Source organism: Pomacea canaliculata, linkage group LG6 (assembly GCF_003073045.1).
Source record: "Pomacea canaliculata isolate SZHN2017 linkage group LG6, ASM307304v1, whole genome shotgun sequence".
Lineage (NCBI taxonomy): Eukaryota > Metazoa > Mollusca > Gastropoda > Architaenioglossa > Ampullariidae > Pomacea > Pomacea canaliculata.
The window spans coordinates 29,291,744-29,308,985 of NC_037595.1; the positions used below are offsets into that span (position 1 = coordinate 29,291,744).

The 17,242-nt window shown below is 42.4% G+C and overlaps 3 protein-coding genes across 8 annotated transcripts; 2 read left to right on the plus strand and 1 right to left on the minus strand.

Annotated features, from left to right (window-relative positions):
• The first annotated feature begins 1,111 nt into the window (after nt 1-1,111).
• On the plus strand, nt 1,112-5,190 carry LOC112566848 (canalicular multispecific organic anion transporter 1-like). Its single transcript, XM_025243244.1, has 8 exons — nt 1,112-1,388; nt 1,802-1,928; nt 2,110-2,211; nt 2,474-2,617; nt 3,130-3,288; nt 3,379-3,545; nt 4,079-4,273; nt 4,531-5,190. The coding sequence occupies exons 1-8, from the start codon at nt 1,144-1,146 to the stop codon at nt 4,679-4,681; spliced, it is 1,290 nt and encodes a 429-aa protein (XP_025099029.1). The 5' UTR covers nt 1,112-1,143; the 3' UTR covers nt 4,682-5,190.
• A 923-nt stretch (nt 5,191-6,113) lies between these two features.
• On the plus strand, nt 6,114-13,250 carry LOC112566847 (organic cation transporter protein-like). Of its 3 annotated transcripts, none has more exons than XM_025243241.1 (11): nt 6,114-6,334; nt 7,026-7,188; nt 8,050-8,317; nt 9,012-9,115; nt 9,348-9,502; nt 9,991-10,159; nt 10,591-10,803; nt 11,384-11,610; nt 11,782-11,963; nt 12,618-12,769; nt 12,910-13,250. In XM_025243241.1, exons 2-11 carry the CDS (start codon nt 7,046-7,048, stop codon nt 12,992-12,994), a joined length of 1,698 nt encoding a protein of 565 aa, XP_025099026.1. In that variant the 5' UTR covers nt 6,114-6,334; nt 7,026-7,045; the 3' UTR covers nt 12,995-13,250. The 3 variants fall into 3 exon arrangements, with proteins under 3 accessions (XP_025099026.1, XP_025099027.1, XP_025099028.1); XM_025243242.1 differs by having other exon boundaries at nt 6,114-6,326; XM_025243243.1 differs by lacking the exon at nt 6,114-6,334 and adding an exon at nt 6,776-6,886.
• On the minus strand, nt 12,149-16,394 carry LOC112566850 (alpha-crystallin B chain-like). Of its 4 annotated transcripts, none has more exons than XR_003099708.1 (4): nt 15,226-16,390; nt 14,634-14,816; nt 14,133-14,266; nt 12,149-12,344 (listed from the first exon to the last, which is right to left on the minus strand). XR_003099708.1 is itself a non-coding variant. In XM_025243246.1 (4 exons), exons 1-4 carry the CDS (start codon nt 15,505-15,507, stop codon nt 14,147-14,149), a joined length of 405 nt encoding a protein of 134 aa, XP_025099031.1. In that variant the 5' UTR covers nt 15,508-16,393; the 3' UTR covers nt 13,547-14,146. The 4 variants fall into 4 exon arrangements, 3 of the variants coding, with proteins under 3 accessions (XP_025099031.1, XP_025099032.1, XP_025099030.1); XM_025243246.1 differs by lacking the exon at nt 12,149-12,344 and having other exon boundaries at nt 13,547-14,266; nt 15,226-15,322; nt 15,503-16,393; XM_025243247.1 differs by lacking the exon at nt 12,149-12,344 and having other exon boundaries at nt 13,547-14,266; nt 15,226-15,301; nt 15,503-16,392.
• Between the last annotated feature and the right edge of the window lie 848 nt (nt 16,395-17,242).

Below are 17,242 nucleotides of genomic sequence, written 5' to 3' on the forward strand. Positions count from 1 at the left end.
GAGCGTGTAGAGGTGGAGGTACGTCCATCGAGTCATTTGACTACTGTTATGTTTTAGACGCTTGCCTGTTATTTGTTTAAAGTAAAACTTGCTAAGTAATAATATACAGATAATGAAATATTATTACGAATAATGGAAGTGGTAAATTCTCGAAGTACTAGGCTTCAGACAGAGGTTGAATTTGCTGTGTTACTTACTTGCGCGCACTTGTTGGTTATTCAGGGCCGGCGAATCTACTGCGAGTGCATGAGTTGGCGACATGTTTCTGTTGACATGATCAACTTAATCTGACCACAGCCTCTGTAGGCATGTCTGGCTAGTCAGTGGCGGAAACAAGCAAGCTGAAAACCAATCTGAGGTCCTTCGGAAGCCAGGAGCTAGCGAAATGCGCGTACTGGGTGTTGTGCATCGTGGCGCACATGTGAGTGACGCAGAGCTGTGTGTTGATTTGCTTGACGAGTTTTGAATATAAAGAAAGTTGAAACCTTTGGCGAATTATGAAGCGAGGGCAAATGATCATCTCGTCATAGATGAGCTCAGTTTTCATTCACCTTCCCGCACAGTTGCTTGACGGGGTACCTTTGTGGCTTTTCGCCGGACGATCACGTGATCCAGTCTCTAACTTACGAAGCTCGCACGCGCCCATCACTTTCTTCCACCAGAACCCGCCAGCGCGCATGCTCAACCGGATGTCGCGCGACCTGGAGGTGGTGGACACGGACATCTGGCTGTCGCTGGAGGTCTCGCTGGACAGTATTTCAGTGTTAGCACCTCGGTCATCGTCGTGGCAATTCCGTACTTCCTCCTGTCTCTGCCCGCCGCAGGTACTACTTCTGCAGTGAGAGCTCGAGAGATGATGTGATAAGGTGAGTAGGAGGACAGATAGATGCCCACTCAGGATTGAATAAATGCTGCAGGACAATCTGAGCTACTACCTGATGATAGATATGATATGGTGATAGACTACTCACTAGAAGTAAAGACTATGTGACCATTTCCTTAGGGAGGGAATAGATGATGTACCAGCTAATGACAAAGACTGGATGATCTCTGCGTTGATGAGTTGATTACTAATAACAAGGACAGGATGAATCCCCGGTTAAGGGATGGCCACTGTCTGATGAAAGCGAGGTCGTAAGTTCCATGGTTCCAACAGCTAACAGCGAACTAACGGTTGTTTCAGAGATACTACGTGACTACGTCACGGCAGCTACGTCGTCTGGAGGCCAAGACTCGATCTCCAGTGTTCGCCCATCTCACGGATGTAGCGAGCGGAGCAGTCGTCCTGAGGTCGGCGGGTGCTTCAGCGGTGAGACACGCTCTGCAGCAAGCCGCTGGACTTCTGGACTCCAATCTCAAGCTGGCGTTCGCCGCAACACGGCCAGCAGGTAACGGTATTTCTGGGAGGATTGGGGGGAAAAATTAATCTTACTAAAGGGACAAACCGTTGAATCAGTCTTTGCTTACAGCTCACTATTCCCGATATAACCGACAATGAGCATCAATGACAGAACTCGTTGTTGACCACCAGCAGAATGTTCTTTCCATCTCATGCTGCCGAGTCTTTGATGATTTCTGTTATAAAATAAAACTAGTTTTCACACAGTGTGTTTATGAGTCTGACGTGTGAGCATACATTTAGAAAAAGAAAAACTATTTAGAATACCAATCCTACTCTCATGTTGTTGAACGATTGACTCATGAGTGTCGACTCATCTCATCCTGATTTGTTTTCTTTTGCTGTCAACAAAGTAAGCTGTACATGTTGACACCATCTCCATACAACTATCATGCTTGGTAGGTGGCTTGGAGTCCGGATGGTGGCGCTGGGTGTCACGATTGTCGGGGTTGCCAGTTCCCTGAGTGTTGTGTTCAGACGAACACTGACCAGCGGGGTCGTTGGACTGACCATCTCCTACGCTTTAGATGTGAGTTCAATAGGTAGGCAAATTATAGCAAATTATTTAGCAAATTATAGCCATAAACTGACAGAATTCTATGGCAGCATTCTCTTTCTATTGTAGGTCTATTTTCGCTTAGTATATATTTATAATAATCGTTGTTTACTGTGTTTACTGCATTTTACTGAAGCCCTAATTACTATGGCAGGTTACGGAAAATCTCAACTGGTTAGTGCGCATGACTGGTGACCTGGAAACAGACGCTGCATCCATTGAACGCATCGATGAATACAGTCGACTGGCGTCAGAAGTACTACTACATATGTAGATATAAAAGTGTTATGCTCTTCTAGAGTAGCTAGTTCTTTGGGCACAGGTGGTGGTGACGACGACGAGGATAACGATGAAGATGATGACTATGATGAAGACGATGACGAATGTCACCATGCTTTTGTGATCTTGAACTTAATATCATTTTGACTTGGGATTTCTATGTGTGTGTGTGTGTGTTGTTTGTGACCATGTGCATGCATTCATTGTTACATTGTCCAGTGTGGCTCGTTTCTCCTCAGGCCAACAGCCACTGCACGCTGCAGCCTGCGCCATGCTGGCCACTGCTCGGGCGGATACAGTATCTGAATGTCACTGCTAGCCACTCTCCTCTCTCGCCTCCAGTGCTCAGGGGCCTCAACTTCACCATCCAGCCCGGGGAAAAGGCAACACCTTTACTACACTGAGCTAAAACTGCTGGGTAGATCATGCGCGTGCTTGTTGACCTACCACTCAGTCACCTCACCGCTAGTAATGTCATAAAAGTCAGAATGCAACATAAACAGAGAGACACCTACTTGCAACATAAACAGAGAGACACCTACCTGCAACATAAACAGAGAGACACCTACCTGCAATATAAACAGGGAGACACCTACCTCTTCAGTTTTTGAAGCCAAAGAACTAAAGCACTTCATGATAGCAAAACATGCAAAGTTCACAGCTTTTTAAACATGACTTCAATACATTGGCAGGACATTCTAAATACTAAGTCAGCATCGCTTTACGAGAACTAGGCTGGTAACTTGTGCTGAGACTACCCCTTCATGAGGTGTAGAAAGAACTTTACTTATGTTTGTTGCTATAGGAGGGAATGCGGGTTACATCCTTACGCGAAAAACCATGAAAAAAAAAAAGAAAAAAGGAAACAAAATAGATCAAAGCTCATTGGTTGCAGGTTGGTCTGGTAGGACGAACTGGAGCAGGGAAGACATCTCTATGGAGCGTTCTGATTGGTCTGCTCACGCCCACAGGTGGCGCTGTTGTGATCGACGGTCTGGATGTGTGTACAGTCCCCATCCACGTACTTCGCAGTCGAGTAGCAGTCCTTCCTCAGGTGAGGCTATAACCTTACTTGTTACGAACTATGAACGCGAGGCGCCTTTGCAGATATCGACAATTTTTGCTTTTTGACCTTTGTTGGCAGGAACCTTTCGTGCTGGAAGGTTCCATCAGACTGAACCTCGACCCTACAGGTCAAATCAACGACGAGCAAATGTGGGAGGCACTGCGCAAAGTGCGACTAGCCAAGCACATCAGGTCACTGCCTAAAGGTCTGGATACTCAGTGCCAGTCCGATGGTAGTATTTTCAGGTAATGAAACATTCTCATCTAAAAGCGGATAAACGTCTATACCTCATCTGTGAAGAAATGGAGAATGAGAGGTTAACGAGAACGAGTGTTGCCTACGTGGTTTATAAACCATCAACTAAACAATGACGGCTCTATCCGTTAGGAAAAGAAGGTGCTCACAAACAGCTCGATCGGCCTCAACACCCCAAAAATTGCCCTTAAGCTATTACTTGAAATGAATTGAATTTCAACTATGTCACAATAAACAAATGTTACAATCCGTACATCGAGAAAATAGTAGGCTTTCCAGTTGTCAAAGTCACAAAGGAGCTAGCAGTTCCTCCAGATGGCATTATTTTATTTTATTTTAATGTATTTTATTTTATTTTATTTTATTTTATTTTATGCCTGGATTGCTAGTGTGACTAAATTATCATGGTCTTGAAAAAGTTCTTACAAAAAAAAAAAAACAAAAAAAAAAAATCAAAAAACAACAACAACAACAACTTCCGTGCTTGCAGACCTAGTATTGTCGAGTGTTATTTTTGCTGCAGTACTGGTCAGAAGCAGCTCCTGTGCTTGGCCCGCTTGCTGCTGCGTCCAGCAAAGATCGTGGTACTGGACGAGGCGACGTCCTCCGTGGACGCCAAGACTGCCGCGGTCATCGATCAGACTCTCATCCACGCATGCGCCAAACGCACTGTCCTGGTGGTGGCTCACCGGCTTAGCACAATATTGAACTGCAACAGGTGAGATTAGCAAGCGATGTTTCACACAGAACCGCTCATTTATTCTGCTTCACTCTGGAACAAGATGACATTATCAGTCGATGACTTTGTTTCTGTGTTGTGCAAACAGTCGCTAAAATAACAGAATACTTAAGTGTCAGGGGTAAAAGTAACCCATAAATTGTCAGGGTAAAAAGTTTGAGTTTGAGTGCAATTGCAGTTCATCATAGAGTGAGAAATATTACACATGATAGAAATAACTGTGTGTGTGTGAACAGAGTTATTGTGCTCGACAAAGGCAGCGTGGTAGAGATGGACACCCCAGCACGACTCATGGCCAACCCGCTCTCGTTCTTCTCTCGTCTGGCGGCCAGCAGTGGCCTGATGAACCCCCAGAGTTCGCATCCAAGACAACTTGTCGCTCCATGATTTCCCCAGTACTCAGCGACATCTAGGGGTAGGGTGCCGGAAGTTCCCTAGTCACCAACACTAGACAGACCCATAGCAAATGGTGAACGTATCCTGCGATAAGTTGGCCACCACTGGCTCTACGAGCTACAACTGTTTCAACTGTATTGCTGACTGCGGTATTCAGAAATTCCCTAAACTGGAGCGAGCTAATAAACATATCCTCTTGTGCTCATATTTATCATATTCAGGTGTAAATACTCCTTCTGTTTCTCTTAACTTGTGTTCTTGAAATTTGTATTCATGATAATATATGTATTCAGCTCTCATGTGTATTAGAAATAAAAACACTACAAATAAATACTCTGCTTGAAACTTTTGAATAAGATTTAATTTTGCCTATAAGTTCTCGTACAAAGTGTTACTGATCGTGGACTGGAAATGATTTAATATTGCATTGTCACCGTAAAATGATCAACGTGAAAATTTCAGACCTGTAGGATGATAGGAAGTAGTTGAATATCAGTTACAAAATTCGCAGACATACATAGTAATTTAAATAAAAGCATGTAAAAAATATTATTATTTAAAAATAAATATAAATAAAAGTTTGCGTTAAACTTTACGAAGGACAATCCTCTCTCTCTTTGTGTGCGAGGGTTTGTGCGCGTGCTTATGTGCGCGCGCAATAGACTATTCAAGACAGTCATAATGTCTATTAACTTTCCTACTAGTGCATTTTTCACCTCTTCCTTTTTCAACTCGTTGTTGTCCTCTCGCACCAAAGTCAGGCTTGAAATCGTTTTAATACAATATCAAGGTAGACTTTATGACCTTCATACCGGATCACACAGACACACACACTTTTAGGGAAGGCATAAAACGAACCTTTATGCACGAACATGCACAGATTTGTCAGCAACAATGTTTGAGTGTGTGTTTGTTTGTGTGTGTGTGTGTGGTGGGGGAGCGCACTCGCGCGTGCGCATCTCTCTTTATCTTTGTGTTCTCTCCATCAAAACGTGCAGTGTGTGATAGATAACCCACAGTCCCGTTGACACTACTCTGTCAGAAACTACCGAGTTCTTCAAATGAGTACATTTTACCGTTAGATGAGCACGCCACCTCACCCTCTGTAAAACAGGAGAGTCAGAATCCAATTATACATAATGAAAGTATCGAACGTTCACTAGAACTTCTGCTGTATATGTATGATTCATTTAACATTTCTTCCTTAATTACATTTGTTTTCATACCTACGTTTACTCTATTGATTTTGCGGGATGCGCATGCGTGTTGTAACCAAGCATCTGACTGTTAATGAAGTTCGCTGAGTGCTGGAGTCATGTAGACAATATCCATTGCGCGACAGTACACATGTTCACTATCACAACTCCATTGTTCACAGCACTTTATTAGTCTGCGGACATTGTTTTCAGAATGTGGTCTGTCATCGTTGACAGACGACACACGAGTAGAGAACTAGACTAGAGATAACAGCGGTGTGCTCGACATATGGTAGTCTCTAGTCTGTCCGCGTCTCTGTGCTTGGTCTCCGTGTCCCGACATTTCTGAAACACGGGCACTGGGTCGTTGTCCTACCGTCGGTGGTGAAGCTGCATCCAGCTAGAAACAAACTGACTGCGGCTGTGCACGTACTTGGAAGGTGAACAAGTAAGAAATTATACTGTCTCACTCTTTCTTGTGCACAGTTCTGTTGCTGGCCTTCCTTCTGGATCTTCATTGTTGTTGTGTGCAGGCTTTGCTCTTATCCTCTGTAATTGTTAAAATGAACACTGTGAACGTTAACATGCTTCTGCTCTTTCTTCGCTTGGGAAATATATCTGTCTATACTTATATACTTGTCTATATTACATCTACAGATATGTTAATGTAGTTGTACTGAGTGTGATACGTAGTCCATATATACACGTGTGCACGCAGATACATGTTTCCATACATACAGATCATATGATATATATTTTTCATCTTTTCCTCGCGAGAGAAGAGATTAAAGAGTAGAAAAGTGGAAGAGGCTTGTTTACAGAGCCCGCGCCTGTTAAGGGAGCCCAGCCTCCTTCTGCGTTCTTTCTTTCTTTTTCTTTTTACTGCTTGGGGGAAAGATGAATGTTTTACGCAGCAGGTGGCGCGTGACGAGTAACCTCGACTGCAGTGAACTCATTCATAGCCGGATGCTTGTTTCATACGAGACAAGGAGCCTCCATGGTAGGTTATAGAGAACTGTAGTGTGGTCTGTGTGTGTACTAGTGATAGACACGTCTTGTGTGTGGGGGTGTTATTTGTTGTTGTTGTTTGTTGTTGTTGTTGTTGCTGTTGTTGTTGAGATCCTCACGTTCTGTTTCAGCACAAGCTTAGCTTCCTGCCATGAAATTTGATGAGGTGATCTCGCTCCTGGGCGAGTTCGGACCGTATCAGAAGCGCATCTACTTCTTGCTGTGTCTGCCTGCCATCACGTGCTGCATGCAGCTTCTGGTGACTGTCTTCAGTATGGCCATCCCCCCGCACAGGTGACACATTCCCTTTTCACTCTCTCTCTCTCTGTGTTCTCAAACCTTGAGTCAAGGGTCTCCCTAATGTCTAACAACTCTTACTAGAAAGCATAAGAAGACATTCAGATGTCACCAGTGGCAATATTAACCCTAAAACAAGACATGACGGATGCTTTCAGGCAGTTTTTGATTCCACGATTTGAGGATCTCAATCCATTCTCGCCGATATCATGTGTAATTCCAAGTGTAGGGATCTTATCGAAGAGACATATGTGTGCTCCCATTGTACACAGCATAAATAAAAGTAAATTTCAACGCTAGTTCAAAATTCCCCTTTCTGCTTTTTACCAGATGTCTTCTATTTAATTTTAAAATGTATTCATAGCTTTTGTAATAATCCTATTTCTTTATTTTGGTATTGAGATATTCAGAATGTATACATACATGTTCACACACATTCCTATCTATCTTTGTGTACAATATCACTCTCTCACACACACGCACAGTCACTGTAACTACTTTTGCTTGGGTTGTCAAGTTCCATGTGATATTGCTAATTTTCTTTTTTTTTTTTCTTTTCCGTTTAGCCAATCAGATGATAGATCGTTCTTACAGGGAGAGATTTTCATAACACTGAGTAATCTGTTTGTTTGTTGGTTTTTTTAAAGTAAGCTTAGATTCGAGAAACTCCAGAACGAGGCATTGGGTCTTATAATTCCCCCAATTAAGAATCGTCGAATTGACAGATCTTACATTAATGACTACAGTTAAACCCAGATAGACAAAACCTAAAACTTTCAAATCTCTATTACGATCCAGCACTCTGGAATGCCAAGTGTATACTTTTTAAATATATTTGAATATGTTGAATACATGTAGGTGTGCTGTTCCTGGACTTGACAATGACACTTTCGCCATTCAAACTCCCCAACATAAGGCCCTCGTCAACATCAGCATTCCTCCAGGTGACTCCTGCAATGTCATCGAATCTCCCAACATCTTGAACGACACCACAAACGTGGGCCTCGTCGGCTGGACGGGTCAAGGCAGTCAGGTCAAAAGGTCAAACAACTCGGACATGGAAGCGGTTCCCTGCTCACGTTATGTCTACGACAAATCTGTTTTCACTTCGACCATCGTCACCCAGGTAACCGCTTTAGGTTTCTCTGCTATACTTTGCTGATTTAGTGGTCACTTTCTCTTTCTCCAGATTTTCTTCTTCCCTTGTCTTCTTTTCCACAAACCCCATGCTTCCCGCGCTAGTGTCGTTGTGGAACAATTATTTTAATGTGTTAGTTTAACTACTTTAGATGCATTTTCCTTTTCCAGTTTTCATGAAGTGTATTATTTATAAGTTGTAAAATTTGTATTTGATTTTATCGAATGAATAGCAGCTAATTGTGAACTTTATTCGAAGGTTAAAAAAATATACGATGATGACTGATAAAAATTGACAAAATTGATGAAGCAACAGTACTTTTCACGATGTTAACCACATTGTAAAACAGTAAACAAACCTCTCTAAAACAATCAGTTAGTGCACTTTATAATATTTTGAAGGAGATGGGCAGTGTTCTCAGTTACCCAAGTTGTCCTTCACACCAGTAATATACCATCATTTCGTTTTTGAAAATCGTTTAATTGCGGTAATACTAAATAACACTAAATCGCCAGTAATCGTCCGTTAGTAAACATCCTAACACAAACCTTCTGCGCCTTGGAGATGCTAATGTCTTGGTCGCGGTCCTCAGTTCTCATTGGCTGGAAGGTTGTTTATGTTGTCCTTGTTTTTTGGTGGATTGAACCTGCAGTCTAATAAACGAGGAGCAGAACTGTTTCAGATGGATCTAGTTTGCGAAAAGCAGTACAGTAAGTCACATGCTCAGATGATCACCATGTTGGGAGCCTTCCTGGGAACACTAACCTGCCAGCCTTCATCCGACATGTCAGTATTCACAGCCCCTTGGTCTGTCCACATTTCTCCTCCCGTGTCATCAGAACTTTGTCCTCTGTTTCTTTCTAATAAACGGGAGGCAGGTGATTCTACAGACGAAAGTAGCGGCGGATTACCTTTCATTACTTGATTTTTACTTCTGTTGTTCAATTATTGACATGATGGACAGTAACAATGTGGTTAATAATCTGGTTCTATAGATATTTTTTCTTGTTCATACAAGATTTGGGCGGAAGAAAGTATTTCTGATGTCACTAGTTGTCCACGCACTGGCTTCTCTTGCAACCACGTGGTCAACGTTCTTCCCCTTGCTGTGCTTCTTCATGTTTATCAACGGCGCCGCCAATGTCGGAGTGTTCGCTAATGCTTTTGTGATTGGTAAGTTAAAAGGGATATATATATTTGCGTGTAAATCGATTACTTTTCGCTCGAGTTCCAAGCTATTTTCCAGTAGTTGACAGTATAGTCTTTTCCCCAAGATCACAAATGAAAGGTTAGCACTTTGGTTACGATTAGTCAGCTCCAGCTTAACGATCAATCAGAAACATACAGTGATTTGTAAACATACTCAACAGGACCTTCTAATATTTGTCACAGCAGCCTCTTGCTTGGTACTTTTAAAAAACAAACAATAACAGACGCTAGCTGTTAAAATATGTGATGGTTGTCTGTCATTCTGGTTCCATGCCTGTCTTTCTGTCCACTTGAGTTGACCGCAGAAACACGCCACCATTTATCTTTCATCATTTCGAAACACAGAAATCATGCTTGAATGTACGAAGTAAAAAAAAAGCTTGCTAGAATTCTAGAAGAAAAACTTTTAAGACAGTTCCACCGAGAACACACTGTTGGTGCTTTCCTTGCAGGCATCGAGTTCGTTGGACCTTCCAAGCGAGTGTGGACAGGCTACGTCATCGAAATTTTCTGGTCCTTCGGCATGATTCTTCTGGCACTCCTTGCCTACTTCCTGCGGGATTGGCAGCATCTGCAACTAGCTACTTCCATATTTCCCTTTGCCTTTTTGTCATACGCATGGTCTGTGAGCCAGTTCCTGGTGCATATCAAACTTATAGCATAAGTACAATGCTTTTGACTTATGTGCTAGTTCTCAAGGAAAAATTCTCATTCCCGATTAGTTTTTGGAGGCCTCTTTCCTTCTGATGATTTTTTTTATTGTGCGTTTGTGCTTTATGATATCTCTCTGTGTGTGTATGTGTTTTATGTATGCCTCAACCATTTCTATCATGCTTTACTGACCTCGTAGATGTTATTTATAATGTTAGCTATTAACACTAACTCTATTTTACTAATATTTACCTGATGCTGGCATCTATGATTTTAAAGTAAAAAACAACAACAAAAAGCAAAACCTAGAAAGCTGCATAATTTTCAGTCATTCACATTTTAAATCTGTAAAATATTGACAAAGTGTCTGACATCAGTATGCTTAATTCTGTTGCTGCAAGGGTGATTCCAGAGTCGCCACGCTGGCTGTTAAGTAAAGGTCGCGTTCAGGAAGCGGAAGAGATTATTCGAAAAGCAGCAAAGGTCAACAAGGTATTACTTCCGGCTAATGTGCTGGACTCTGCGAGTCTGGAGATTCAAGAGCACGTATCTGTATTGGCCATTTTCAGACATCCTGTCCTCCTCCTGAGGTGTACCATCATTTTCTTTAACTGGTAAGAAGTCTCCGTGTTTAACAGCTCCGAGATAAGTTAATATGTTTTCGCTTTGAATGAGGTATTATTCAAGTCGTCAGCTTAAAGTTTAGCTTCACCTTGGTGTGTATGTCAAATCACGGATGTGTACAGGTGGACTGCTGTCTGTCTGCCGACACCAACGCTTAGCCTCTTGCGAGGTCTCGGCGAGCCGGGACTAAACCGGAAGCTTTGTACACACCTGCCTCGTTTTAGTAGTTAACTGGAAAAAAAATCGTCTGCCAGCAGTCCACTAATACATGTTCGTAGTCAAATTGAATCTTAATTAGCTACTGATTGGACTTCACCCCTCGTCAGACATTTATATTTTTAAAGAACTAGTGGGTTACACATTGATACAGATTAGCGTAAGAGCATTTTCCATTACCATGGTGAATACATCTCATTTGTTTTCGAGAACTGTGACCAATCCTGACATCATGTTTGAACACAGATGTATCGAATTAATTTGGGGGACCATATTCGGTTTCACATACTCCTTTTTGTTTTTCTTACTTCGTTCCCTTTTGACACCGCTAACTAGAGTCTACCTCGTGGCTAGGTTCGTTGTCAGCCTGGCCTTCTACGGCCTGGGGCTGAACGTGGGGAGCTTAGGGGGCAGTGTGTACATCAACTTCCTCCTCTCGGGGCTGATGGAGCTGGTCTCCTATGTGCTGTGTCTCGGCCTGCTGGACCGCCTGGGCCGACGTCCCCTCAACTGCGGCCTGATGATGGTAGCCGGCCTGGCCTGCACTCTGACCATCTTCCCCGTTCTCTACGCTCCGCCATGTGAGTAGTCCTGCTTGCACTGTGATGTGAAGTAGTAGCTTCAAACGTCTGTCCACTTACTACTGGACTTTAGTTTTATTTTTGTGTTAACTTTGTTACTGCTATTTGTATTGCTTTAATATATATTATGGCATGAAATAAACTTTAAAATAACCGGTCATGCTGTTACAGCTCACCAGTGGGTAACTACTGCTCTTGCTATGATCGGTAAGCTGGGTATAGGAGGCGCTTTTGCTACCATCTGGGTCTACTCTTCCGAGCTTTTCCCCACCGTTGTCCGCAGCTCTGGCATGGGGTTCAGCTCCAGCTGCGCGAGGATCGGAGCTCTGATCTCTCCTTACATAGCGAACTTGGTGAGTGCGACTGTGAGTTTGCATTGTAGGTGGTAAACATCCGTAACATCTACATTTGTTTATGCGTCAACCTACACATCATACAAAAATGAGCCTTCGTTAATATAGATTTTAAAAAAAATGTGGATTAAATAAAAGTGCGTACCAAATCAAACTTTCAGGGAAAGGTAAGTCAAATAGCAAGATAGGCGTAAGAGTTTTTATTCAAAAATTTCGGGCTTCAAAACAAATGTTTTCTTATAATTGCACCTAAAACACAGCTTTTGAGCGGTGCGAGGGGGTCTCCAAATTTTATTGTCGGCTGATGTCATCGAAACCATCAAACACCTCATTCACTTTCAGTCTCCTCAGTATGGTTGTTGAAACGCTGGCAGCATGGATCTGAGGATACAATTTCGAATCCGTGTCAGAGAAGGAATGCCGATTGGAAATGAAGAAAAATTGCATGACAAAGGGCTCCTCCTAAGTCACGAATCCAGAGTACAAACAGGAGGGCCACCAAGAGCCCTAGCTTTTAGATATGATTTTAAGTTAATTTAAAATCCAAAATATTGAGTGCAAACAATTCAGAAAGTCAATGTCTACAATAAAAACAAACGTGAAGTTTTATTGAACTACTACTTTCATTGTCGTAACCTCGCCATTTCTCTGCAGTCGACAATTATTGGTGGGAACGCTGGCACGGCCATCCCGTTGCTTATTTTTGGCCTTCCTTCCATCGTTGCTGGTCTCCTTCTGCTGATATTGCCAGAAACACTGAACCGAAGTCTGCCGGAGAGTGTTGACGATGCCGTCGTCTTTGGCAGGTGAGTGTGTGTGCTCGCGCGTGCGTTGTATCGGTGGGTGGCTGCTGTGCATGCGTACTAGTGTTGCTCACTTTAACCAAATTCAAGACACGTTATCTTGATATTAAAAACTGTAATGATAAAATGTTCACTATTCGCAGGGAAGTGGTTGTAGATTCATCCAAGAACGTCTATCATCTGACCAATTGCAAGGAGACAAGATCAGACGAAAAGGACATGCTATAACAACACAGTTCGTGTATGCAAAAGAAAGGTGGGGAGAGACAGCTGGGACGATTCACGTAGAGGGTGACAGATGAATAAAGAATCTTGAATCTTGCTTCGTGAACTCCCCAGTGGGTTCGAGGCTATTCAGCGCAAACGGTGACCTTCACTAGTATATAACATTAATACATTGTTAATCCAATTTCTCATCTAGCCTCACAAATAAATGAACGAAATGCGATGTTTTGAGAAATATTTCTTAAAGCATATCATCAAATTGCAGTGTTCCTTTTTGTTGCGTGCTTGCACTAGACGCGATAAGAAAGCGGAGCACTTCTCAACAAGCGCAGATAAATACTGTGGTGGGTATAATCGTTACCTTATTAATATTCACTAGATTAGAAACATTTATTCCAATATGCTGCCTCGCATCTTTAATGACCGTTATCCTAGATCAGCGGTCTTCATACCACGCACAGGTTCCCACGCTTTTTCAAAGGACAGTTTGCTACTACTGATAATGATGATGCACATGAGCGCGCGCACACATTTTTTTTAAGGTAACAAGCAAAAATTTTCCAAACTTTATTCAAAGTATATCAGTTACATATAATGAACTACCATGAAAAGCGAATGTACGATGTTTAGTGGCTAAGGCCAGCTCACTCCTTTCCAACCGATATCCACTGAATATTACAGGCACCGGTCTATAAATATCGGTAATACCATTGTAAAGAGATTCTATAGCACAATGACAAAAGTGGCAGCACGACAGCCAACTGTGGGTCACCGAATTTAAGGCGCCTGTTAAAGGTCAAATCCAGCCCTCTCCTGCTGATTTTACTACTGGTTTGTTTGGTTGGATTTTTCTTTTTCGATGTTTGAATCGTCAACCGTCTGCTCCAAAGTTGAGCACACTAAGCTGTTACCCACAAACAACTAACAAGCAATCTCTGCTCTTTCCACTCAGGAAAAAATGTAACTGCCAGGTTGAATCTGCACATAGCTGCATTGCAACCCATTCTATGAACTAAATCGAAATTGAGATGGAACGATCACAAAACAGAATGGAGCACTTTTCTCGCGTTATCTTGTAAATGCGAGGCTTTTTACAGAGATCTGGTTTAAAAAAATGTGAAACTATATTCCTTTACATTACCAAAGATATTGCGATCATTCGTGGATGATGGGAATCACAACCTCTGTGGGTCTGGGTGGTGGTTTCCTGGGTGCCTTCATAATAAGCACGCCATCGGGACTCATGGATGAGGTTATGGTGAATTGATCGACATCCTGCACAGTATAATAACCATGTCCAAATAAGTTCTCCAAATAGCTCACCGTTACCCCAGTTTGTACATCCCACCTAAAAACTATTACCATATCATCCACTCGCTCAATATTCTCCTCAATTTGTTGTGAAATACCCAAGGTAAAATTCAACTTCCAATGTCCCACATTTGTGTTATTTTTTAATAAAATTAATACTTTATTTTTAAATATTACAACTGTGAAAAGATAAATGTATGACACTACAAAAACATCATGTCTGTCACTTGCAGCTGCACTTCGCAAAACTGCATAAGTGATTGTACTGAATACTTTTTGACAATGATAGAACCAGCAGAAACAGCCATTATAAACGGCAAATATGACATACGTCAGGCAAAGCAATCCGTCGTGTGAACTCGCGCGCGATAAAGCCATGCTCATCTTGGCGCTCTTCATGCTTAGCATGGATTACAATCCACTTGTCTTTGATCTTTATGTTGACCTCATCGGGTCTGAAATGCTGGGTATTCACGGTAAGGATGAAGTCGTTACTGTTGTCTTCCCCTTGGCTCTGGAAAAAACAAAATAAATAAACAAACAAATTCTAGCCGGCGAACACCGATCTGAGTGAGAGATACAAAGCTCGGGAGACCAAGGTCGTGTAAAAGTGGTCGGTAACTGGCAATGTGGTACTTTAGCTGACTTGACTCGCTTCGCGTTAATCATATGGCGTTAATCATGTTTGGCGCTCCTAAACACTGCCAGAGTTCATACTATCAGAATCTATAGGTAATGTACACAATTATAGATCTATCATGCTGATGCGCTATGGGCATTAAACTCTTATTCTTCGGTTTGGTGCACTGTGCACATTCAAATGACGCAAAGGACCTTCTGAATATCTAACAGCACACTATGTATGTGTAAGCTTAGACTTCAAGGTACAAGAGGGATCACAAAGGGGCGAAAGAACCACCTACCTCTGATGGATCATTCAGTCGGGAGCTAACCAAACCCAGCCTCCACGACAATGGCCAGTACTCCTCGTCTAATAAACTGTCTCCGTAAAGAAGGGGCCTTCGATAAGAATTTATGAAAATTCGAGAAGCTGGTTGAAACGACATAATTTCATGTAGTCTAATGGAGTGCTAAATCAAACACAGTCCAGGACTTTTTCAAGTACGACTATCTTGGTCGTTAGGCTTCCATTCGTGCGCTTTTGAACTACAAAAATAAATGACCCATGACATGCATTACCTCATTCGTTAAATCACTTCTTAAAAATAATGATATGTCGCGGGTTGGTTGGTTTTTTTTTCTTTCAAACTTGTCCAACAGCATAAGCGCAGTTATTCAAGGGGCGCTACTCCAAGTAACGTCTGAAGGTTTCTGGGAAAAAATGGCGGCGAACTGAGTGAGCGAAGGATTTGCCTTGGGTATGTTTAACTAGCTTCTTATACAGCCTATTAAAATAAACACGGCTGTATAATGTGTGATTTTTCCAAAACTGTGTAATATGCACGCGCGACATACATCAACCAAAGACACGTGTCCATTAAAGTCCACACGTTTCGCGACCGGGTTATCGCATAGATCAGTGGTTCTGAAAGTATTTCCGACCGCGGACCGCTTCACTAAAGCAAAAATTATGGCGGATCACCAAGGCGTAACATCACTGTAATGTGAATTTCAAATTTAAATTGCCGCATTTGTTTCATTACAATTCAAAACTAAATGCACTTTTGTGACAGTAGTAAGTTTTCATAAAATTACATGCTTCTCAAAGTTCACACAAAATTAAAAATAAGGAAGTGCACTGCGTTACTAAGGGTAACGGATGACACGGTTAAATGACAACGCTCGCGCTGTGATATAAAGATCGACTTAGCTGGTAAGCGAGGGGTTTATGCGAACGAGCATCAATAAAATTAAAACTCGTGTGAAATTAATACTGGACTAATTCACTTTGCTGACATATGAGGACTGTCAGCCACTGACCACCTAACTTATGCGTGCGGCCCACAAGTGGTCCACGGACCACACTTTGAGAACAATTGTATCACGAACTCATATCCCTGGATTGCTGGCAGACGATTTTTTTCCAGTTTACTGTTAAAACGAGGCATTAGACGACATAGCTTCCGGTTTATTCACATTTCATATTAACTACATAAACGAGGCATGATACAAGACTCCTAACTGTGTGTATTAAATGTCTGTATGAGTATGTATGCCTGCCCTTGTGAGCGAAGAAAAATTTCTGTCTTGGGTCTCCTCGATAGACAATAAAGTCTGATTTGATTTGATTTGATTTTGACAGCTTCCGGTTTAGTCACATTCTTTGTTACGGCTCGCCGAGACTAACCGTGGATCACTTCGCAAGAGGCTAAGCTTTGGTCTTGGCAGACAGACAGCAATCCACCTATACACGCCCATGATATGATCGACCTAAGTCTGTCATATAATCGACTATATGGGGTGTGGTCGAATTCGTAAATGATCGATGGCTGATTGGTTTAGCAGGAAAGTGCTTCCACCTTGAGGGAGGCTAGGGGAGGGGATGGGAACCGGAGTACCCGGAGAAAACCTCCGACACACAGCCCTGGTGACAGGTGTCACATTGTGTCCCGAGACAGATCTGAGTTTCTCATTGCAGTGGTGACAAGCGAGTGTTGTAATCACTACACTACCGGGCGCAAATGATCGAATCGACCGGCCCCCAAATATATATATACACCCGATCTTGGCCCGCTCTTAATTCCCAGCGAGACACCTGCAGATGCAAGATATGGAACTGTTTTCTAAGCAAAACCTAAAAGAAGACCAGTCGATAGGACCAAGACTAAAGCCCATAGTCAATTCAATCAATTCATCACCTTTGCGATAATTCGGCCACAAAGTAAGTGAATTTCGTCCTAGGTTGATGAGCGTAGGTCTTGTGTGCGTCAACTGAGGACGAAATTCACTTATTTCGTGGGAGAAACAGAGAGAAAGACT